General features: G+C 37.5%; 2 protein-coding genes across 6 annotated transcripts; one reads left to right on the forward strand and one right to left on the reverse strand.

The window, feature by feature from the left end:
• The first annotated feature begins 899 nt into the window (after positions 1 to 899).
• On the forward strand, positions 900 to 15,208 carry LOC112165787 (mediator of RNA polymerase II transcription subunit 13). Of its 5 annotated transcripts, none has more exons than XM_024302434.2 (23): positions 900 to 1,164; positions 1,260 to 1,408; positions 1,895 to 1,968; positions 2,080 to 2,210; positions 2,468 to 2,554; positions 2,734 to 2,821; positions 2,904 to 2,984; positions 3,418 to 3,495; positions 3,589 to 3,668; positions 4,675 to 4,753; positions 4,845 to 5,171; positions 5,758 to 5,817; positions 6,753 to 6,999; positions 7,618 to 7,887; positions 8,279 to 9,619; positions 9,965 to 10,220; positions 10,305 to 10,437; positions 10,826 to 10,913; positions 11,103 to 11,181; positions 11,602 to 11,897; positions 12,278 to 13,343; positions 13,755 to 14,129; positions 14,291 to 15,208. In XM_024302434.2, the coding sequence occupies exons 2-23, from the start codon at positions 1,385 to 1,387 to the stop codon at positions 14,905 to 14,907; spliced, it is 5,877 nt and encodes a 1,958-aa protein (XP_024158202.1). In that variant the 5' UTR covers positions 900 to 1,164; positions 1,260 to 1,384; the 3' UTR covers positions 14,908 to 15,208. The 5 variants fall into 5 exon arrangements, with proteins under 5 accessions (XP_024158202.1, XP_024158204.1, XP_024158203.1 ...); XM_024302436.2 differs by having other exon boundaries at positions 6,756 to 6,999; XM_024302435.2 differs by having other exon boundaries at positions 4,848 to 5,171.
• Positions 15,209 to 16,447: 1,239 nt separating this feature from the next.
• On the reverse strand, positions 16,448 to 17,115 carry LOC112165788 (arabinogalactan protein 13). The gene has a single exon (XM_024302439.2). The coding sequence runs from the start codon at positions 16,997 to 16,999 to the stop codon at positions 16,814 to 16,816; it is 186 nt and encodes a 61-aa protein (XP_024158207.1). The 5' UTR covers positions 17,000 to 17,115; the 3' UTR covers positions 16,448 to 16,813.
• Positions 17,116 to 24,465: the final 7,350 nt, after the last annotated feature.

A 24,465-nucleotide genomic window follows, 5' to 3' on the forward strand; every position in this document is an offset into this window, starting at 1 on the left:
CAACTCCACTAATTCGAACCAGCGACTCCACTAATTCAAACCAGCGAGTTCGTCATGGCGAGCACATACACGTGTTCCTGGTCGCTGCGATTGGGCTGTTCTTCTTGGAAGTAGTGATGGATCGGTTTGGGGAGATAGAAAGTGCTCGATGAAGAAGCGGACAACTGGAGACAGAGCACTGGAGGTGTAGAGATTGACATGCGTCGGTGGAGCGGAGCGATGGTAGTGGTAGTGGCTATGGTGGTCCTGGTGGTTGTTGAAAAAGGCAGACGACGGAGACGAGAAGCTGGAGCTAGTGGAGGAGGCGAAAGCTGAAGCGGTTCCAGAGGGTGAAAGTGAGCGAAGATCTGGGTAGGTTTGTAATTGTTTGTCATGCTTTGTCTAAAATAGTCTTTTTCCTTTTAAATTGGGTAAATGAGGTTAAAAAACTCTTAGTGGAGTAAGTGGGCAACTTTTAGGCTAAAATTGGGTAAGTGGTCACGGCCCCTTCTATATTTGTATATATGCTATTATATGAATAAGGTTATGTTAGTAATAAGCGAATTTGTTGTTTGGAAAGAAAAAAAAGAAGGTGTAATGAGCAAGGGAGGTATTGGAAGAAAATTTTGGAGGTTCTAATAGAAACTCTCATTTAAAAATTATTGTTAAATTTGATCATTGAGAAATTAATATTATTAAAATAAAATAAAAGCATTATAGCTCGAATTAAAAAACAAATATATAATATCATAATTCACTAATGTGAGCTTATAAAGTATGGAATTGGGTAAAAAAAAATTTACAAAAACAAGCTTTTTCTGTAGAATAAAAAAAAAGAAAAAGAAAAATAAAAAACAGTTTAATTTTTATTTAATTTTTTATTTTGTTATTAGTATTTCAGCTAAAATCAAAGAATGCAGGGTTGAGCTATATAATCAAGAGATCAAATAGAACCCGACTGAAGATCCGATTCGTTTACGCGCTCTCGATCCAAATCAATTCCCGTGGACTCTGTTCAGTGAAGAACAACCCCTCTCCCCCAAAATTCGAATTCGAATTCGAATTCCATTCTATCTCCCTCAATTTCCCCAATTTTCAATTACTCCGTTTTTGAAAGCTGCTCAACAAATCTTCCGAGCTCAATTTTCAAATTTCGAGGCTTGTTTCTGAATTCTCAGCTTTCATGTTAGGGTTTACACTCTCTTTCTTTGCAATTTCATTGCTTTTTTGTTTTATTATTAGGTTGCAGTGGTTTGAATGTTTGAGCTATTGTTTTGCAGGATGAGAAGTTCTGGGGGTTTTGATTCGGTGTGAGTTTTCACAAGAAGAACGGAAACTTGGGAATTGTTGAGGACTGAAGGAAAAGGAAGGAGCTTTGTAGAATATACGATCATACTGAAAAGGAATGTGGACCAATGTTTTCAAACTTGTATGTTTCCTTTTCTTTCACTACCTTTGAATTTTCGCAGCTTCAGTTATTGGATTTTAGTATAATATGGTGTTGCTTAATGTTTTGAGTGAAGGTATGTTTGATAACCTGTTAAGGGGGATATGAGAGTGAATATAATCGTATCGAACCTGTGGTTATGGAGGAAAGAATGTACAAGTATTACAGTATAGTTTAACTGTCATAAACCGAAGAAACACCCTGAAGTTATGTAGGTTCACTTAAACTCTTCAAATTCACACCATGTCAGAATAAAGTGTAGAGTGTTTCCAAGAGGAAAGTGGAAGCACAATGTAGGGTGGACTCTCGATAGTCTTTGAGTATGTAAATGAGCTCTCTGACTGTAATTCTTTGAATAGTTTACTTGATGGTATTCTATATTCTTTTGGGTGTTGTGAAATGCCATATTTAGTTAGGGTACTTAATTTATTCTAGTACTATTGTAACTGCTTGAGATCAATTTTGCAGCCTGGTTTTAAACAACTATCATGGTATCAATATCTCCCTCACGAGTCGGAGTTGATCAAACTACCAGACAAAAGGTTAAAAATCTGTCCCAGGTTCTTTCTCAGTTTCCTAATAATTAGGCGAAAGGTTTTCTTTGTCATGGTCTTTAAGCATTAACTGACATAAATGTTTTTTTCCCCGAGCAGCAGTGTGAAAGATGCTGCCACGCAGATGGTACTTTCATCACATTTACAGTTGCAGAAGGAAGGATTACTCAGCACATGGACCAATTCCTTTGTTGGGCCTTGGGATCCATCACAGGGCATGCACAACCCGGGTAAGAAATGGGTCATGTGGTTCCTCAATGTGTGACTGGTTTGTTGATTTTGTTGGTGAAATAATCCCGATTTGATAATTGACAATCATTAGTGTAGGTATGAATATCCAATAAACTTCCTTACCTAATAGCTTTTGCTTCTGGCTTTGGTTTTTATTTGTAACTTGTTTAACAGAATATGGAGAGTTTCACATATACTGTCTGTTGTTTGGGATACCATATTTGGTTCTAACTTCTGCTTTGTACAACATAAACAGATGAGAAAATTAAACTATGGCTTTTCCTGCCTGGGCGTTATTCAACTGTTCCCGACTCTGCTCAAGTTGCAGTTTCTAAATTAAGAGGTACTATGTGCTCTTGGGTCTTATTATTGTAGCATCTATTACTTATGAATGAATAAATGATAGTTATTTTTATTTTTATCAAATACTTGTTTTGTACTATAGCCGGATTGCGTATGTATTTATGATATATATAATTGAGTCTGTGAATTTAATTATGATTTTGTTTTGTTTCGAGGAAGTTGTTTCATCTGGAGTTTGGATATCTCCTGGGGACTCAGAAGAGGTTGCAACTGCCCTTTCTCAGGCTCTGAGGAATCGTATAGAGAGGTCATTGTACATCAATAATCCAAAGTCCTTGGAATAATGTTCATCACGCTCATATTTGACAATTATTTCATTATATCTACAGAGTGCTATCTGGATTCGCCTATATGAGATTTGGAGATGTTTTTTCAAAGTTCCATCCATCACAAAGTGAAGAGCACCTCAGGTATTTTATATGTTCGTTAACATCCCGACGGATCGAAATGTATTATAAAGATTGGAAGTATTAATTACTACACAGTGATGATCACCATCTACATAATAGTAAGACATTAAATGAATTGGCTGTAAAATGATTGAATTGGTAAGATCACTAAGATGTCATTTCTCTTAAAAACAAAGTCATTTTGAGGAGGTATTTTCTTATAAAATGTTATTTCTCTTCAAAAAGGATAATTAACTGAATTGGCCGTAAAATGCCTATCTGCCCAACTCAGGATCTGCAAAGCAAAGTAACTTCTTCATTTCTTTCTTTTTGGTGTGTGCACATGGGCATGCATTGAACTTCTTTTTCTGTTCCTGAGCCGTTTTCACCTTAATAGGTGATGATTTTTCTGATGCTAGTTTGAATTGCCTATTGCTTGATTGATGTTTTGCAGGAGAGGGCAGCCTACAATTGAATTTATTTTTGCTGCCACTGAAGAGGGAATATTTGTGCATGCCTTAGTGTCAGCAAAGTATGTAAAGTTTACACCTTCATTCTATTTACTGGATTATTTGTTAATGTAACACTAATGGAAACAGATTTTTGCATTAAAAACTCATTATAGGCATGTCCGAGCACTTTCCAGTGGTGATTTGGAGAGAGTACTGAAGCATTCTTCCAAAAATTCTGGTTATAGGCTTCCAGGTTTGTGTAATTTCTATGTTATGGGTTCGGTTATTTACTTTTATGAGGTGTAGTAGAGCTCTCTAACTTGATTACTACATTAGAATGCTGTTTTTTATTTGTAATTTTTTTTTAGTCTGATTGAATATAGGAGAGGGATCTATTCTTATATTTTGCATTCTGTTTAGCAAGAAGCCTTGATTAGATAGAGGATTTTCCTAGAAAATAATCATATAAGCTTGTCCCAGTGTTGTTCTAGTTTGAGAACTTGTGGTTGGTGCATCACCTTTTCAAGCAGTGTTTATGGAGTCTAGGGAGAAGATGCTCCACTAGGAATTGGTTCAGAAAAAAAAAAAAAAAAAAAAAAATATATATATATATATATAAATATAAAAAAAATAAAAAAAGGTGGTTGTTTTGAAGATCCCAACCAGGATCTGTTGAAACTGAGCCCAATATTCCCTTTTGGTACAGAGGTGGATCTAAGAGCATCCTTACCCAGCTAAAGCTGGGCAAGTTTTTGCTAAAATACAAAAAAACTGTGCTGCACCAACACTTGAACCAAGGACCATTTGCAAACACTAAACTGGGCAAATCGCTGCACCAACTGCAGCTCTGTTGTTTTTAAGAAGAAAAAGTATATATGTACGTCCACATTAGAGTTAGCTCACCTAAAATTTGTGCCTTAACTCTGCCTCTGGATTCGTGGTTGGTGGCAAGATAAAAATATGCCGAATTACCTGAAGTAGGTAAATCTTAATGCTAGCAAGTGAAGATAGTGGAGGGATATCTTTACTTGAGGATTTTGTTATGTTTTTTATCAATTTGTTATATATTTTATTTATTGGAGGAAGGCTTCAGAATAAGAGTATTGAAGATCCCATCCAGGTCCTGTTGAAACTGAGCCCACCCAATGTTCCCTTTTGGTTGAATTTCGCTGTTGGTGGCAAGATAAAAATATGCCTAATTATGTTATCACCTGAAGTATTTGGTCTGTACTAAAATTGTTTTGGATCGATTGTCACAGTAATTGCATCTCCTCATGGAATATGTGGTAGGCTTACTGGATGTTGCCCAAGTGATCTTGTGAAACAAGTGTATTTCAGGTAGTTTAACTCTTTTATCATGTGTGATTAATCCTATATTTTGAGTACCACTTTTTAAGTTTGTTTATTTAATTATTTATTTTACTTCCTGCAGTTCTAGCAAGTCTAAGACTTCAAATGGTTTCATTGGTCTGCCAAATCACGTCTCTCAAGGTTCTGGTTGCCAACTTAGGGGTCAAAGTTGCTATGTTGAAGTTACTCTTGGCTGTCCTAGACCTGGAAGTGACAGGGCCTTGCAATCAAACTCACATTCCTTCAGGAATGTAGTGAAGCATCAACTTGCTGAATCTCCTGCTTTAGGAAGAGGTGATCAGAAGGGATCTTTGGATAATTCAACAGTTTATGAGAAAACATTTGTATATCCAGCTGAGGCAGTGCTTGTCCCAGCTTTGCAATTTGCGAGATCATCTCTGAAAAGGTACTTAATTTTTCTCAGTCAAGTATGGCTGCAGTCATGAAATTGAATATTTGTTATCAGCTTGGTTCAAATTAGTTGCAATAGTCCAACCCAGTTTTATGTTCTTACTGTGCATCAGTATAGGCAGTCTTTAGGGTTTGGGGGATATTTTCCAATTGGAAAGCTGCAGTATCTAGATCTAGTTGAACAAGCGGTAGTAGACTAGCAGCTGCTATGTCTTGATCCTGTAGTTCTTGTTTTCCTCCTGGATTTTTTAGTTTCAGCAGATTTGTAGTTTGTTTCTGGATACACTGCCCACTGCACCTTTTGTGATTAATGGTATAACATTCTTTCTTATACAAAAAGATGGATATCTTGTATATGCTTAGATAGATTAAATTTTTCGGAACTTGTGCAATGACAGTTTTGTCCATCCTGATTGGTATTGTTTTCGTCCACAAGCAATAACCTGTGCATTTCACAGAAACAATTAGTTCAGTCCAATATGAGTTTTTCACCTATATTTTCCAAGATGAACTGTTTAGACTTTTTTATTTGTGTGTTCTGCTCCTTATATATTGCAATGGTTACTGTCATGAACTTGTAGATTTTGGCTGCAGAATTGGATAGGGCCCTCCATGCCAGGCTCATCTTTCTTTATGCTTTGGTTAGTGACTTCTTTTATGTATTCTAGCATTCTTCAGTTAAGATATTTTTATTGTCATACTGTGCCATCAATATAGTAAGTTAATTCTTTATGAGGTTCTCTCTAGCATGGAACTATTAGAACACACGCTTCTGCGTGCGCGCACATACATTTGCATTTCTTTTGGTGGACTATGGTTGCTGACGTCACTGTCATTAGCGTGACTTAGAACAACAGTAACATAATTGGGACTTAGATGGATACAGGGATTAAGAATAAAGAAAAAAAATCTATAGCTATTAATTATCTAGCAGGGCTTCAGGTTATAGGAATTTTCGGATAGTAGAGTGCAGGCAATGTAGGGAAAGAGGATTGAGAAAATAATATGCTATCTATGGCTAATGATGTAGTAGCCTTGGGAATAATATATGGATTTTAGAATCTTAAGGCTAAAGTTGGAGTCCAGAACCCTCATAAAGACCATGGAAATTGAATTCAATCTGTTTGTGGCTTGATATTGGAGTAAAATGTGAATTTTGTTAGTAACAAAGGTTTCTTTATACAAAAGAAAACAAAAAGTTAGCAATTGTGGTGGATTGGTGTAGTATTGGTGCAATCTTTTTCTGTGCCAGACTAGTTTAGACCAGTTGCCTCTCATCTGATATTACTTAATAGGACTTGAAGTTACCCAAATGCTAAGGCATTTCTCTACAACAAAGTGCTGTCCCAAGTTGGATTTCCCCTTCCCCTTTGGTGAATAGAAAATGTACTGATGTTTAAACAATACATTTGACCTTTGTTTCTATTTATTGTAACTATATTTTTTATTGTATGAGGTTCATGTAAAAATTTCCTTATAGATAGAGATCACACACACACACACTCTCACACTTTACTATATATGTTGGATAAAACTTATCTTCTTATCTTCTCTCTTCTGGTTGTTATCGTTTCAGCAGTTCTGATAGTATAGATCCTATGGAGGAATGGAATGAAACCAATGGTATTCGCACACAACGTGGCTATAATAGTAGTAGCAACAGTAATTGTAGCAGCATTAGTAGCATAAGTAGCAGCTCGAGTGAAACTGATTACAAGATGGCAACAGGAGCCAGTGAACTAGAGGCTGACGCTGATTCTTTAAGCTGTAGACAGTCTGGTTTATCTTTTCACGATCGTGCAGAAAATGATATGTTGAAATTGGTACTTTATCTAATCTTTAATAAACATATTTCTCCCATGGTATATGGACACCAACTTGCAGCTTCAGGAAACTATTGATTTTTTTTTTCTTTTTTCTTTTTTGTCTGTAATATCACTCTATCTGACAGTAGCAAACACAAATAAGAAAATAAAATAATTTTTGCAGTGTTAAGGTATTAGATCACTGTTGAGTCTGCAAAGATGCCCAAGCTAGTGTTAGTAGGGAGAAGGGTCCGCAACATACTGGGTACTGTTGGATGCTCGTCACATGGCTTGTATGTTGTACCCAATATGTTGACTAAGAGTGCTGCCAATTTTATTCATAATAAGTTCACTGCAAGCTACAAGTTTATTGTTACTTTTCTTTTAGTTCTTGGTGCAATTGTTTTGTTAATAAAATCATGGAATTTGTGATTTTCTTATGGATAATAAATGTGAACTCAGCTGTATTAGGATGCAGCACTTTTATGAATATTGAATGTGAACTCATTTATATCTGGATATATCTGTCTATTGAATAGTAAATCTCAATGCAGCAGCATTGAGATTGATTTCATGACTTCTGTTTGTTTGTAGCAGATGAGTTTGTGGGATAATGTGACTATTCTTTTTCTACAGGGTTCTAAGCGCCCTCGACCTGGGATGACTGAGTCGTTTGCTCAAGTGGGTACATCTACAAGTGCTTCTTTGCAGGATACATACAAGTCTGATTATGGTTCTGTGGAAGTCAACAACTCGGCGATCACTGGATTTGCAAACGAACAGATTGGATCTCATTGGGATTGGGATGGTGATGATAGTGACAATGGCACCGATATACATGCTTTGCTGGATGAGTTTGGAGGTTTTGGAGATTTCTTTGAAAATGATGCCTTGCCTTTTGGGGAGGTATTTTCTTATCTGAGTGCAGTGCATATGTTGATAAATTTTCTTTAAAAACAGCGGCTTCTTTGCAGTTTGTATTGCAATATGTATTTGTTTGATTGATCTTCACGTATACATTACCAGTTATTTGATGCCAACTTCATTTGAATTGATCAAAACAATTATTTATTAGTAAATTGAAATCTAGACCCTAGACCCATGGACTTACTGGAGGAACATTAATATTCATTGATTTGCTTGAATTGAGGTTTTCAGTTTCCTTTCTTCAGAGTCCAGACCCACAGTGTTGTTCATCTCTGTTCAGTTTAATAAGATGATTGTGCTTCTTTTGACCAAAAGAATAAAGATTATTGTGCTTCTTTTAAGTCTGATGATGTATCTTTGTACTGTGAAGCCCCCAGGAACTGCAGAATCTCAGACACTTATGTTTTCCGCTCCAGATTCTGGCGATGTAGTCGACAATCCAGCTGGGGCTATGGATGTTTCCGATCAGTTGCTTCTTTCAGAGGGTTTTGCATCGTTCGAAAGCCTTATCCCACCCCCTCCGGCACCCATGGAAGAGACACTCGGCAAAAATCAAGGAGTCGGAAATGGTGCTTTGGCATCAGGTCCTGTGAACTGCTCTTCAGCATCTAGTGTCAGTGAATTTGATCACATAATAAAAGCCGAGGCACTGATGACATTTGCTCCTGAATATGGAGCTGTTGAAACCCCTACAAGTGAAGTCTCATCTTCCATTTTCCGAAGCCCATACTTGCCAAAATCTAGAAGAGTGGAGAGTTCAAGTTCAAGTGCAAATAATTACACGTATGGTGCAACTCCACCTTCTCCTTGCTTTGATGTATGTGATGAGAAGACCGGTAAGCCAATGAATTCAAAAGCATGTCTTGGAAAGAAAGATGCAAACAACATTCTCTGGTCAAAGAACTATTACATCCATGTGGGCAGTGGTAAAGAGCAACAAGACGGAAGATTGTTTACAAGTAGTAAAGACACTGTACTCACACGTGATGGGGTCGCACCATCTTCATTCTCAACACTTAATTCTACAAATGCTGTCAAAGCATCTCAGAGGAAAATGATTGAAGGGACATTTGACTCGGAAAATTTCTTTTTGTCAATGAGTACCATTCCTGCAACTGAAATTGAATGCCTCATATTCCAGGCGTCAATGTGTAGGATACGGCACACCTTATTGTCTTCAAGTAGTCTTTCATCTATTGGCAGGCTGCCTGGTGAACCATGTATGATGCCAGATAATGTATCGGGAAAATATGAGCTGAAGAGGAAAGATTCCATACCAATTAGAATTGCTGGTGATAATGATGGAGGAATAATAGATGGACATCTCAATGCGCCTGTTGGTGTTTGGCGCTCTGTAGGAGCTCCTCGGGTCTCGAAACCCTCAAGTTCATCTAGTATGGAAATTAGCACATCCTTGCCTCATACCTCATTCGGTGATGAGGGTATGCTTTCTTATGGGCAACGACAACCACTTCAGGAACTTCTTGATGGCATTACATTAATTGTACAACAAGCTACTGCTTTTGTTGATTTGGCCCTGGACTCAGATTGTGGTGATGGTCCTTATGGTTGGCTTGCTTTACAAGAGCAGTGGAGAAAGGGATTTTCTTGTGGGCCTTCTATGGTCCATGCAGGTTGTGGGGGTACACTGGCTTCTTGTCACTCCCTGGACATTGCTGGTGTGGAGTTAACTGATCCACTGTCTGCTGATGTAAGCTCTTGTTATATATGGTTTCTTCTGTAGATAGTTTTTTTTCCCCCCCTAGGAGCATGCTGATGCTGATCTCTTGTGTGTGCGCGCGCGCGCGCATGCGTGCTTGCTATGAAGAAATTGGCACAACAGAATGGATTCTCCCATTATTATACATATAAATATTTTTTTTTTGGTCGGAAAAGCAACCTGATGGTTTGGTTTTGAGCACCTTTGAAAGCAAGATGTGATACTTTACATGGCCACCTTGTTCTGTCAATCTGATTTAGGTATATATGAGTATATTTCCTTATGGAATTATGTTTGAGAAGATATCTGATGATCACCTCCCCCCCCCAATTTCAGGTTCACGCTTCATCTGTGATTAGTTTGCTGCAGTCTGACATAAAGACGGCCTTAAAGTCTGCATTTGGTATGTTGGATGGGCCATTGTCTGTCACTGATTGGTGCAAAGGCCGCAACCAATCAGGAGAAACCACAGTTGATGGATTTTCTGCTGAGTCCACTATAAGTGATTGTAGAGATTCGTCAAGTACTGTAGCACTATCTATGGGAGAACCATTGAGCCCATCACCTTCTGTTGGATCAACTGGCCTTAAAGGTAACTTTACTTGTATGTAATTGATGAAAATGTTAATTTAATTATAACAATCAGTTTGACTTCCAATATTATGTACTCTAATAGATGTAGCGAAAGTGGATGAGACATCCCAAAGAAGATCAAACCAAGAAAACAGTAGTTCTGAATCTGACCTGCAGATAAGCTCGCGGCTAAGACCGACACTTTTGGTTGCTCCATTGCCTGCTATACTTGTTGGGTATGTATCCTGATACCAATTTTATATCACAACATCTGGAAGTGAGTGATATTAGACGTCAACCATATCTTTAACCTTGCCTACTGGCAGGTATTAAAACACCTTGTTTACCTGCTTTTGCCTTTGAAAATATTGTGAGCTACTGGTACTATTGTACTATGTAAGCCTTCTTTCCGTTTTATTAAGAAAACTGTTATGCAAACCTCTGAAGTGTTCCACCTAGATTAATTTGACTTGCAACTCTGGTTTCGAGCAATATTCCTGTTCTGGGTCTTCTCCATACTAGTTTTCTAGAGGATGTGAATTAGTTGGCATATTGAATTAACTTTCTACCTCCTTTTGCATCAGTTTCATATAAAGTAATGTTCAATAAACTGTTTGTATCTAGGTATCAAGATGATTGGCTTAAGACATCAGCAAGCTCTCTGCACCTCTGGGAAAAGGCTCCCCTTGAGCCATATGCTCTGCAAAAACCTGTAAGTTCATTGAAAGGTTGAAACCAATTGAACCAAATGTCAAATACAAACTTTTTTGAGTAATACACATCCCTGTATATCTAGTGTGGAGGACTGTTTACAATTGCTTGCATTTTTCAATGGTTCTTCAACTTTGAAATTGCATTTGTCAGATGTTTGAAATATCTCTCTGTTCATTAATTGTTGCAGATTACTTATTGTGTTATATGTCCAGACATCGATCCCCTTACCTCTGCCGCTGCAGATTTTTTTCAGCAACTAGGAAGTGGTAAGTGGTAAACTTGCCCCAAGCGGGGGTTATAATTATCTGCTTTTCTATTTTACGTGTGAAGGAGAAAAACAATGTTATCAGTTACTAGGATGACAAACTGACAAAACTTTAATATTATGATTCTTGACTCAAAATCCTAGTCTTACAAGGTAACAATTTTGTCTCGGGCAGCTGTCTTGACCTATCCCGGGCTAGTTAGGTAAGGGGCATGACAAATTCCTCTTGAATTTGGACAAGGTCATGAAAAATATGAATCATGTGGAGAGCAATACATAACTAATCCGCCCCTAAAAAAAAATGTGGATAGACCATACTTCTTTAAGAAAATTGCAACTAGAGAATTCTCTTAGGATAAACAAACTATTATCACCTCTTTCTGTGTATTTGAATGTATTCTGGTGGTTTCTTCTTCTCCAGTTTATGAAACATGCAAATTGGGAACTCATTTACCTCAGAGTTTTGGGAATCAAATGGAGGTTGACTCTGGAAAATTGTCATCTGCTGGATTCGTGTTACTTGATTGCCCTCAAGCAATGAAGATTGAAAGCAGCAATGCATCTCTAGTGGGCTCAATAAGTGATTATTTTCTTTCTCTTTCAAATGGTTGGGACTTGACGAGCTACCTGAAGTCTCTTTCAAAGGCTCTCAAAGCTTTGAAACTTGGTCAATGCTTGTCTACAAATGCAAAAGAAGGAAGCAGCAGTCCTTCCATGGTAAGTAGCAGTAGCCATTAAAGTTACCTTCAATAATTGTTGTAGTAAACATGCTCTTTTGTCTTCAATTTTCCCGGATTATAGAAATTTTATGCTGTTCCTATAGTTAAGGCAATTAATAATTAGATTTGAGAAGTACTTGCTACATTACAATGCTTTACTTATCTATCTGCGACTCTTTTGAATATGTTGGAAACTCCATTTCTCTTACTTTGATGGTTACTTGAAAAATTTAATGTCTGCTAGGCCCACACTGCATAAGTGCATATTGTGTACTGGATAATCATCATAACTTAGTTGTTCTTGCATCTAAAAGCCCCACTAATCTGACATGGCTAACAGATTTGACATCACATATGCTGCTGGTTCTTTGTATACAGGTAATATATGTGGTGTGCCCCTTCCCCGAGCCTATTGCAGTTTTGCAGACCGTTATTGAATCTTCTGTTGCTATTGGATCCGTTGTCTTCCAATCAGACAGAGAAAGGAGATCTACGTTGCACAGTCAGGTTTCAAAGGCATTAAGCTACTCAGCAGCAGTGGACGAAGCATCAATATCAAATGTTTTAGTACTCTCTGGGTTTAGCGTTCCTAAATTGGTACTGCAGATTGTGACAGTTGATGCCATTTTCAAAGTTACTAGTCCATCACTGAATGAGCTTGTGATTCTTAAGGAGACTGCTTTTACTGTTTACAACAAGGCTCGTCGAATATCACGAGGATCTTCTAATGATACAGTCCAGTCATCATCATTGTCTGGTAGACCCCATTCAGTCCTCACACAAATGTCTTCTCCCTCTCCGGGGATGTGGAAGGATTGTGTTGGCCCTCGTATTACCGGGCATTCCCTTCCAAGAGAGGGTGAAATTGACGCTAGTTTGAGGACTGGTGCCTGGGATGGTTCATGGCCAAGAACTGCAGCTGTAAGCTGTGATGCCAGCCGAATGGGAGATATTTTCCTTCAAGATGAAACTCGCTACATGTTTGAACCGTTTTTTATTCTTGCGGAACCTGGTTCTGTAGATCGTGGGATTTCACCTTTGGCTTCTGGTAATTATCCATCAGAATCTTCTAAGCCATTGTCCGATGAGAGTGGTGGAGTTTTTATGCCAACTGCAAGTGGGGATACTGGATCAGGCTCTCAAGCTGATATATCTGAGTTAGATAAGACTCCAAGCCTGCATTGTTGCTATGGATGGACAGAGGATTGGCGCTGGCTAATATGCATCTGGACAGATTCAAGGGGAGAATTACTTGATAGCCACATATTCCCCTTTGGTGGAATTAGTAGTAGACAAGACACAAAGGGGCTGGAGTGCCTTTTTGTCCAAGTTCTGCAGCAAGGCTGTCAGATACTGCAGGTATGCTCTTCTGATACTGGACTGACAAAACCCAGGGACTTCGTGATTGCACGCATTGGAAGTTTCTACGAACTTGAATACCAAGGTATAGGAGTTCATCCCATCATTTAATTTTCTGTTGAAAATTTCATATACTGTTGAGGTGCTGTGAGGAAGCTGCAAGAGTATTGAATAGAAACAACATATGCATACTGTGTTTTAATGAACTGTCATGAAGATAAATTACATGTGGTTGACAATTGTATCATGTTATAAAGGTTCCCACATGTAGTTTGGTTTTTATTTTCCCTCTTTTTCTGTTTGTAAATGCATGGCTGCAGTCACTTTTTAAAGTTTTCTGTTCCTTCTTTTTCCAACTTTTTTTCTTTATTTACAAAGAAGATCTATACACCTTTTTTGTTATTTAAACCATTTTCATTATATTGTAATTCATTCTCCATCTTGTGAAATGGCATTGATATTGAGTTTGTGTGTTTACCCATCTGATTGTGAACAGAGTGGCAGAAAGCAATTAATTCAGTTGGGGGTTCAGAAGTGAAAAAATGGAACTTGCAATTGCGGCGATCTGTATCTGATGGGATGTCTGCTAGTAGTAATGGGCCTTCCTTGCAGCAGCAGGAAATGAGTTTGATTCAAGAAAGAAATCTACCTTCGTCACCTGGCCCTCTATATGGAAGCCCTCACTCAAAGATGTCTGGATATATGAAAGGTGGTTTGGGACAACCTTCTGCGAGAAAGCAGCTTATGGGTGCACATACATTGATTGACAGCTCAAGAAGTTTGCTTCAGTGGGTGCAAAGCATCAGCTTTGTCACAATTGCAATTGACCATTCTTTACAGCTCGTCTTTCAGGCAGATATACCTTCTCCTGGTGAGTTCTTTCTTCCCGTCCTGATTCCATTTAAGGGTGTCTATTGTGAAAATAGTTGAGTTAGCCATACCATCAGTTGTTTGATACGGAGCGACTTTGAAAATAGCACTATATAATCTTTAAAGTGGATGTTAGTGAAGTTGTTTGATCGTATTGTGCAGGAGCTCAAGGTGGTTTTGGTGTGGGCTCGTCCGGTTATCTGGAAGGCTTCACCCCTGTGAAGTCTCTTGGCTCCACACCTGCATCTTACATTCTGATCCCGTCACCTAGCATGCGTTTCCTTCCTCCAACACCTCTTCAGCTGCCCACATGTCTCACTGCTGAATCACCTCCACTAGCACATCTCCTTCACAGCAAAGGCTCTGCCATTCCCCTTTCTACTTGTTTTGTGGTTTCAAAAGCTGTACCTACTATGAGGAAAGATTATAGGAGCAACTTGAAAGAAGAATGGCCTTCAACTCTTTTGGTCAGTCTTATTGATCACTATGGAGGTAATAACTTTAGCCAAGAAAAGATCATGAGAGGTAATGCTAAACAACTGGGAAGGAGTCCTCCAAGCTCAGAAGCTAGAGAATTTGAAATTGAGGCTCATGCCATCCTTGAATCTGTTGCAGCAGAGCTTCATGCACTCTCTTGGATGACCCTGAGTCCAGCATACCTGGAGAGGCGGACTGCCCTGCCTTTCCACTGTGATATGGTTTTGAGACTGAGGAGGCTTCTTCATTTTGCTGATAAGGAGCTCTCTAAGCATCCTGAGAAGGCACAGACTGTGGCCTAAAAGTTGGAAGACAGCAGTTAATTTATTGGTCAGTGGTAAATATAATATTGAAGAATGAAATACCCTAATCAGCTATAGGTAGCCCATGTTTTGTAACTTAATAGGTTTAGATGTAGTTTTGGCCTAATTTATAGCAATCTTTGTCGAAACTGATGTCAATGAAAATAGGCAGTGTGGGTGGAAATAGTTAGATCTAACATATGTAGATTTTGATGATGTAATGAACTAGTGAAGGACAACAGCACTAATGTAGATTTTTTTTTTCAGAAGTTATATGATTTGGTCTCCAATTCTGAAGTTAGCATTTTGAGGGATGTCTAGTGAGATTGGGAACAAATCCCGACTCTCCCCATTTTATCAATTTCCTTGAGATGACTGACCTTCTTGTCTGGCACGTGTAGCAGTAGAAAATTAGAAATTAGATTAAAGAATTTACTCAAATGTTAAGTGAGCAGATGGAATGTATTAACTAACTAATGGTATCCAACACCGAGAGAGTTCTTTCTTGTTGTCTTTCTGAAAGCGATAGCTGATATGGGCAGCTGGTCCTGCCATTCTTTCTTCGAACTCTCCAAGCCATGTGATGTTTGTTCGCTAGTTCACATTATTTCTTTTCGTGCCACCTTCCTGGTCCTCCTCTCAATTTTTCTTTTTCTTTTTTTCATCATTCCATGTGAACTATGTTACTAATCATGTCAAGCTTCCCTGTTATTGAGGCGCTTGGTTTCTACTTTCTACGCACAATTGTTATTCTTTCTTGTGATTAACGTCATCTTTTTATTTTTTTAATTTTTTAATTAGAATCAGAAGGAATTCGAACTTGGAACTTTTCCGACACTTCATTTGAGAGAAATACCCACTTGACCAAAATCTTAATAGCTGAAGATTTTGTGTCATCTTAAAGCTCAAGAGATTGAAGAATGTTTGTTTAGACTGGTTATGTACGACTTCTCTAGTAAACTATGCACATGAATCTCTCATTTTCTGCATCTTTTATGTGGAAGACATGCAGAACATATGATATTTTGAGGCCAGAAAATCATGTACTCGTCATCCTTTGGCATTGAATGAATGTGACCCACCATGAAGGAATTCATTTGCACCACAACAAGTTAATAGTACATTCATGGCTGTTCTGAAAAAAAATCATAGACTCAAAGACCAAGGACACCACAAAACCTGATATTTGGTATCCTGCTACTTGCCAGTTGCCACAAGCAAATTATTTGGTTTAAAGAAGCATCCTCTCCTCTTCAAATTATTCCAATGGCCTAAATTTTATGGCAGAGGTCCCACAACATGCCCTTCATTATCATTATAATCACAAACCTCTATTGGAATCTCCCAAGCAACAGCTCATCCTTACCCTCATCACCACAACTGCCAACATATATTCCAGGTCTACTCTAACACTTCCTCTTTCTGTTCATCTCTTTTTTTATTTTTTATTTTTTATTTTATCCAATTGCTTAATAAACAAAATGCAGGAAGAATCCAGTGGTGTAACAAATTTCAGAAATGAGAAATGGTACTTCAAGAGTGTAAAGAAACAATAATGGGATTTTATTACTACAAATGCAGCACAAATACAATGAATTAGAAGATCATAATAGGAAGAAAATACAATACAAGAAGAAGAAGACTAATATACATCAATCACACTCAAACAAATCCCTCCTCATTATATCAACACCAATAAATAATCAAATTACAACCTGAAATCCCCAAGAAAGAAAGAAGATAAAATATCGATCCAACCCATTTCCACTCTCTCTCTTTCCTGAAAAACTGAATACAAGCGATTCTAGAGAGAGAAGGAAAAGTGAGTGAGAAAGATAGAGAAATGCATAATATAACTACTACACCAATCAGCCTAAAATGCCATCATGACTAATCATGAGCTGATTCAGAAGAGGACTCCAAAAGCCAAAGCTGCTAGAGATGCAAAGAAAGTGGGCACAAAGAGGGTGGCGGCATCAGATGTTGGGCTAGGTGCTGGAGCATCAGCTGCAGCCACCTTCTCAATGCTTGACAAGGCCACCATCACAACCACCAACATAGCCACTGAAAGCTTCATCTTCATTGACTCCATTTCAAAATGCTTGGAAGAAGAAGTTGCAAACTTCAAAATGAAAGGAGGAAGCTTTGGAAGAGCAGCGAGGGCAGAGGCTTGTGAGTATTGGAATTGTAAGGACAATGGTTGTGGGTGGTGGGCTATATATACACAAACACACACAAAAGAATATATGAAACTCCATAAAAGAATAATAAGTTTCAAAGGCAGCTGAAGTTGACACTTGACAGGTTGGCTTTGGCCATATTTGCCATACAGCTGTCATTTTGCCTATTTGGGCCCCTAACCTTTGCTGTCTTAAACCACTGTTTTGGAACTCTTGTTATTTTTCCATCTTCCTTTTACTTGTTAATGAATTAAAGTTCATTCAAACCAAAAAAGAAGAATTAAGTAGGTGCCTCATGGTTGTGGTTGTTGTTGTTTGTTACTCTTGCATGACTCATGAGTGAATGTTTGCTTTCTATTAATTTGGTAGGAAAGATAATGAGAACTGACGAGCTGTTAATTGGATGGTGTGGGGGTGATGCTTCTCTAACATGGGTTTGCCTTCTGTAATGTCTAATTACATAACATGGTTTCTAGAAAGTGGAAATAATTAACTTTGGATGCATAATTATTCTGGTCTTTGAAGTTGGAAGGTTAAGAAATGAATTGAACTAAATGGATCCGTACATGAGCTATGATGCAAGTCAAGTCATTGAAGCAGAAACTCTAGCTTAAAATCCAAATGAAAAGGAAATTTGAACTACTGTTGTATAGTCTACAATCTGAAGTATTTGTGGGCAGGGCAGCTAGCCTAGAATTTAGATGGGCCACCTAATTTTTACCTAATGACACGAGTTGGTGTCTTGTCCAAATCAAAATGAGTTTGAATATGGGATGTGTTACCACTAAAGCCTAAAACAAATTTGATTCAAATCAAACAAGCAATCTAGTTAATTAGGGTTGAGTAATGGTGGAAAATCAAATGCAATAAATGCTTATCGATCATTTTAATGTATACTGGAAGGATTTTAGTTAAGTCGTCATGTACTATGTCAGTCTGGCTACTCTTACATATTATTAAGCAGTACAGAAGTATAACAATGGCAACTGATATATGTAGGTTAGGTTGAAGGGAAAATTCTATAATACATACATGTATGTCATATACATATTTATAAAAGTGACAATAAATTTGTTGTCGAGGTGGTAATGTTGAGTCATATTTTGAGTAACTTAGTTTTATTGATGGTAATTACACCATCTACGACCTTGTTACAAGTTTTTGAACAAATTTGTTGTCAATATTATAATTTTTGTTTAATTATATGTAAATAGTGTAAATGAGTATGATAATTTTGTTCTCATTGTTATAATTTTGATTCATAGAAATTGTATTTTTTGTCAAATAGATGTAAATTGAATGTATGATAAACATTACAGTATCAAAACTTGTCCCAGATTTTTGTCATTGAGAAAATGAATAATAAATAAAAGATGAGACCTTTTCTTTTTGGTTCCTGCATGAGCCTTTCATAATCTTCTGTGTCTGATTTGTTCACACGTCTAAAGAAATGTTTCTGTGATCCCAAAAACCATTGAATTTGGCAGCCATGTATATGGTTACAGGTAGAAAGTATCATGAGTCATGACCTAGCTATGAAGTTGGAAGAATTCAACAAATTAATATTTTTTGAACCAATTGCTAGCTTGCAAATCAAGTCGAATCATACATAGTCTAGCTGATTCATTCAGTTCATTGATGCCTCCCAAATCAAACGCCCGCCGCAATTTGCTTCCAACCAATACAAGCATATACTATGTACGTATATATTGGCATATCAGGCAAAGGTTTGATAAACATTCCAATATTGACAATAAACTATTAGACCAATCTGTCTGATTAATTACTTAGAGAGTAAGGCAAGGCTCTACGTAAGAATGAAGAACCAACACCTACCTCTTTCATTCAACTGCTTCAAGTTCGATCATGTATGTTTAGCTGAATGGCTGGTCATCATGTCATCCCTCCAATAGCTACTCCGGTCCTTTTGTTGTTTCACTTGCAACTTTTTCATTCTTTCATTTCTCAACCACAGTGGTGTCGGTTTGATAATTGGCATAGGGGGATATGGAACTGTTGTGCTTGTTACTGCCTCACAGCCTTCACGTACTCTCGCGCGACCATCGATGTCTTTGTTGGCAATCCAGGCTTCATCCTCATATACGTATGCTTGCATATATAGTGATCAATTTGGCTAGAGTGCATGGTGTGGAGATCGATCATATGGGGTGGTAGCTAGTGCCTTATAAGTCATAATAGCCCAAGCTTCTATACATTTAAGATTCCAGAAGACCAGAACAATATCCCTTTCGAAAGAAAAAACGATTCCAGAACATTATTAGTACTTCTTCTTCTTCTTCTTCATACCCTTCTGGGCCAAACTGATTCATCTATATATATGAGGAATCTTTGAAAACAGAAGAGTTTCTAGGCACCATGTCGTCAGTATAGGTCATTCCTAATTTTCTTCAAATTTTTTTTTTTTTTTGAATTTGACAACATTCCAAATTTTCGTCGGTTGAAAAACGTACTGCCAACTGAGTACCGTCGCCCAAGGTCATTTTAATTTTTTGAACTCTCCCTAACGAATTTTCCTTAGTGAGCATTACCGACGACATATCTCTCCAAAGGTCATTTTAATTTTTAAATTTGACGACTATTGTCAACGAATTTCCGTCGTTTGAAGAACAATTGGCGATCGGTGACTTTTTGTTTGTTGACAAACATTGTCGACAACATTTCATCCGTCGGTAAAGGTTACTTTTATCTTCTAAATTTGACAACCATTGCCAACGACTAGTAGACTACTGGCAAATATTGTTGTACTACCCCTAAGTTAATTTTTGAATTTGACAATTATTGCGACGACAATTTTGTTAGTAAAAGTCATTTTAGTTTTGTACCGAGCCAGGTTTCGTGTAGTAGTGCGGTGGCATTCCAATCCTGTCTGCAGCAGGGCGCTCGGGCGTTGCAAGCCATAAGAGGAGGAGGCTTCACCTCCTTCGTGCGTAGCGGAGGCTGTTTGGCAGGACGACAGAGTCAAAGATTCAAACTTGGTCTTGGGTTTGTAAACGAAATCGGTATACTAATCTGCAGTGGCATCACGTTTGAAGAGGAGGAGATCAGCGACACGATCTCAAGTCTGACGGATGAGTGAGGTCGGAGAGGATTTGCTAGAGTTTGGTGTTCGGGCTGCCAATTGAGGTGTTTGGTTCAAGCTTGAAGGATTGGCCTGTTGCTGTGAGTGCAGTCACAAGCACAGGTTTGGAGGGCGGCGAGATGGTCGCCATGGTCTCCTGCATGGGGAGGCCATCCGGATTGATTAGGTGGTGGTAGGCGGCTTCTCGAAAGAGTTAGATTCGGCTAGCTAGGTGTTGGGGACATAGGGTTTGAGCAGTGGGCCTTTGGGCCTCTGCCTTCATGGGCTACAGAGATGCAGTCCAGTGAATTGGGCTTAGGTTTGCCCAATAGGGCTCACACTTGGGTTAGGTTTGGGTCTTTTGGGGGTGGTTTGTCCTACTCTTTGTCTTGCACCTGTTCCTAGAGTGTTGTTGTGGGTGTGTTGAATATTGTGACGGACACCAAGAGGGTCTTAGGCGTCAAGATGTTCAAGACATTGGTTCCATTTTAGGGTTGTGTAGGGTTGGGGAGTTTTTTTTTTCAAATTCTGCATTTTCTTTTTCTTCAGTTCTTTTATGATTTTAGTCTTTTTAGAGTTTCCGTTTTGGATTGTAGTCGTTTTCTTTGAACATAGATTTGTAATATGAGGGGTCCTCGGACCTCTCAAGCTTGACCGAGTGAGGTCGTATAATTTTATATTGATGGATTAGTCTTCCGTTGCCCTAAAAAATATTTCAAATCTGATGACCATTGGTGGCTAAAGAATCATGGGCATAGGTAATTTTCTTCATTTAATTTTTTGAATTTAAGAGGCATTTTTGACAATCATTTTGTTGGCAAAAGTCATTCCCCTAATCCATTTTTTTAAAGTGTGAAATGTAAGCATCTCAAATAAAAGAAAACTTGCTCCATATAACACACGATTTTAGGAGAAATTTAGGGGGGTGTATCCAATCTAGATTTTAAATGATTCTGTCTGATTTTTTATAATCCGTGGATTCTCGTGGATTCTATAGAATCTACGGATTGTTTTAATTCCATATGGATTTGGACAGATTCTAAAGTATTGTAATAGCAAGATTTGTTTGGATTTTAATAACTCCATGGATTGTCCTAATAACAATAATAGAATAAAGACCAAAATAAAATAATACAATGAAAATAATTTTGGACAAAAAATAATAGAATACTTATTATAACTTCAAAGAAAAACGAGTTTTATAAAAACAAATTGTGCATGTCAAAATACATTACCAAAAGCACAAAAAGTATGCTCTCTCTTATGAAAATTGCAAACAGAATAGGTTCCTGATTAACTAAATCCATTTGGGATCTCAACCATTTCAGCTGAAGTCTTTTGATTGCATGTCCATCCAAGAGTATTTCTCCTTCAACCTGGTTCATAAAATTTTTCAATCACTGAAATCATTGTCAACTTGCCAAAGCCACTTCCCCCACAAAAAGTATGCTCTCTCTTATGAAAATTGCAAACAGAATAGGTTCCTGATTAACTAAATCCATTTGGGATCTCAACCATTTCAGCTGAAGTCTTTTGATTGCATGTCCATCCAAGAGTATTTCTCCTTCAACCTGGTTCATAAAATTTTTCAATCACTGAAATCATTGTCAACTTGCCAAAGCCACTTCCCCCAACTAGACCTACACTCTTACCAGCCGAAATGTTAAGATTCAAGCCTTGTAAGAGTTGGCTATCAGGTCTTGATGGATAACTGAAGTATATGTCTTGGAACTCTATTTCTCCTCTCACATGTGGCAAAGCCATCCCTTTTCTGTCTTCGGTTTCAATACTACATGGTCAATCATTTCAAGAATTTGTGATGTAGTTGCTAATGCCTCTGTGATGGCAGTTAAATTTGAAAGTGCACTTGAAATACTCCTGCAATTGCAAAGCTACAGTATGAGTCCAAGTTTGAAGGCAAGTAAAGAAACAGTAAACAAGGATCAGTGTTTTGGAAAGCAACTCACAACATTGAAACCGGCTATAAACATGGGCATGTCAATTTATTTAGTTTCAAATTAGAGTGCCTAATCCTCTTACAGATATATATAATAAACATGCTAGGACTTTTATCATATGCAATCTTTCATAAAGTCCTTATGAGAACTAAACTCTGGCCTCTATGTAAATGCCTTGCCAGATCTATGGTATGTTATGAATTTGTTATGATGTTGTAGAAGAAAAAGAGAAAAGAAAAACATGGTATGATATAATGTCAGACTAACAATCTAATCTACATATTGCATTTTCAAATAAGAAAATGCGATCAATAATTTAGAGTCAGTTTGACAACATAACATGCACCAACCTCGTTTCTAAATTGTGCATGTGGCATTCTCAATCTTTCATGACTATATGATACACATACATTACATTGACGTGCCTCAAAATATATAATACACACCAAAAACGAGCCCACCAAAATCAGCATACCAACCACTACAAATCAACCTGAGCTAGCACAATCAAAGGCGAGCCCCCTTTATTAGATGAATGCGGGATCAGTTGAAAAGTGAAATTTCAGTCTAAACACTGCTTGGTTTTATATTCACTTTCCTATATAACTAGTTCTTGGTTCTTGGTTCTTATGAACAACTAAAAACAGAGAGCTAACGACTTGGTCGGGAAGAAAGGTTTACTCAATCCAAGACATAACTGAATGAATTGTAATTTCAGTGAAGAACAAGATTCATGTCATCAAAACCTGGATTGTAGATGATAAACCCAAAAACAGAAAATACAGAGAGAAATTCAGAGGATAAAAAACGAATAGACAATTTTGGTTATACAAAATGAAAATTACCTTGGTTAGTAGAGAATAGAAAGGTTGAGGTCGGATTAGAGGTCTAGGTCAGTTCGTCTTCTGCTGTTTGAGGTCTTCAGAATGAATGAGAGAAAGAAAAAAAGAAAAACATCAAAATCTGACCTCTGGAGGCTGGATTTCCGATAGGGTTTGGTATTTATACCAAGCACCCTAGAATCCTATAGAATCAAGCATCTAATAAACTCCTTGAAAATCATTGGGTTTTTGAATACCACCAGATTTTAAAGGAATTGTTAAAATCTTAATTGAATACCACAAGATTTTAAAGGATTTTTGAAAATCTTAATTGAATACCATAAGATTTTAAAGGATTTTTAAAATACAAAAAAATCCTATAGACTCCTAATTAAATACACCCCCCTTAGCATTCAAGAGAAGTTCTTTTTTTTAAAAAGAGGATTATGACACGTTTACTTATTTGGAATGGAAAATAATCATGAATCGGAGACAAGTGGAATGGGAGAAAAAAAGAATCGGTATTGATTCAGGAGGAATGATTCCTAAACCCATCTCCCCCCTTCGTAATCGAATTCCTGAGTATTCAGGAATCGATTCCTGATAAGAAGATGGGACCTACATCCATTCCAATTCCTTCATGTGTTAGTAAACGCAGGATTTTTTTAACCTGGAATCATTCTGATTCCTTTATGTGTTAGTAAACGCAGGAATGTTTTTACCCCGTAATCATTCCCTTTCCTTCCAAGTAAGTAAACGTGCCCTAAAGGGTTTCACTTCTATCCCCATGGTGACTCGAACTGCAAATTACAACAATGTACACGAACAGTTCTGGTTCGACAGATTCAATTCGTTCGTGTAAATTGCAGTTTTGGATGCCTTAACGATCACCAAATTGGCTGAAATTTTGTGAAGATTATCTGTACATTAGGACCTAAAAACTAAACGGTTAAGATCAAAATATGTGATCGGAAAGTTGGTGAAAACCAGAAATCCGTACCGAAATTTCGGTATGGACGTCCGCACCTGAGAAAAATCCTATATATATATATATATATATATATATATATATATATATATATATATATATATAAGGAACTTTGTCGGCAAAAAGGGTCATAGGCAATGAGGGACCTCTAAGGTAGGATAATGTAAAGCATGCCAAATAGAAGAAGATTTGTTTGGTATAACATACAAATTTAAGTGAATTATGAACTATGTAGAGAGTTCGAGCGAAGTTGCCGAGCAGTGTTGTTTGAGCAAAGGAAGTACATATTTGTTTCAAATTTGTAGCCAAATTACATGGGAAGAAAATCACATTCAAAAGAAATTTCGCTGATGAAATATTTGCCAACTCGTCTCTAATAATTTATTTTTCCTTGTTTGATTAACCAAAAGGTTTTCTACATACAACTCTTATGCTCAATCTTATAAAAATGAGTCCCTTTGCGAAATAGAAGAAAAACATACTATTTTAGATGAAATTTGGCATTGTCAATATTATCAAGGGAACTCGAATT

The sequence above is a fragment of the Rosa chinensis genome, chromosome 5 (genome assembly GCF_002994745.2).
Source record: "Rosa chinensis cultivar Old Blush chromosome 5, RchiOBHm-V2, whole genome shotgun sequence".
NCBI classification, from domain to species: Eukaryota; Viridiplantae; Streptophyta; class Magnoliopsida; order Rosales; family Rosaceae; genus Rosa; species Rosa chinensis.

Bases quoted from the DNA above. Each gene is read 5' to 3' on its own strand.
- LOC112165787 (XM_024302434.2), top strand. From the start codon at position 1,385: ATGTGGACCAATGTTTTCAAACTT. The intron at 10,438-10,825 runs GTATGTATCCTG...GTTTGTATCTAG, and splicing joins TTGCCTGCTATACTTGTTGG to GTATCAAGATGATTGGCTTA. The intron at 14,130-14,290 runs GTGAGTTCTTTC...CGTATTGTGCAG, and splicing joins GGCAGATATACCTTCTCCTG to GAGCTCAAGGTGGTTTTGGT.
- LOC112165788 (XM_024302439.2), bottom strand. From the start codon at position 16,999: ATGGAGTCAATGAAGATGAAGCTTTCAGTGGCTATGTTGGTGGTTGTG.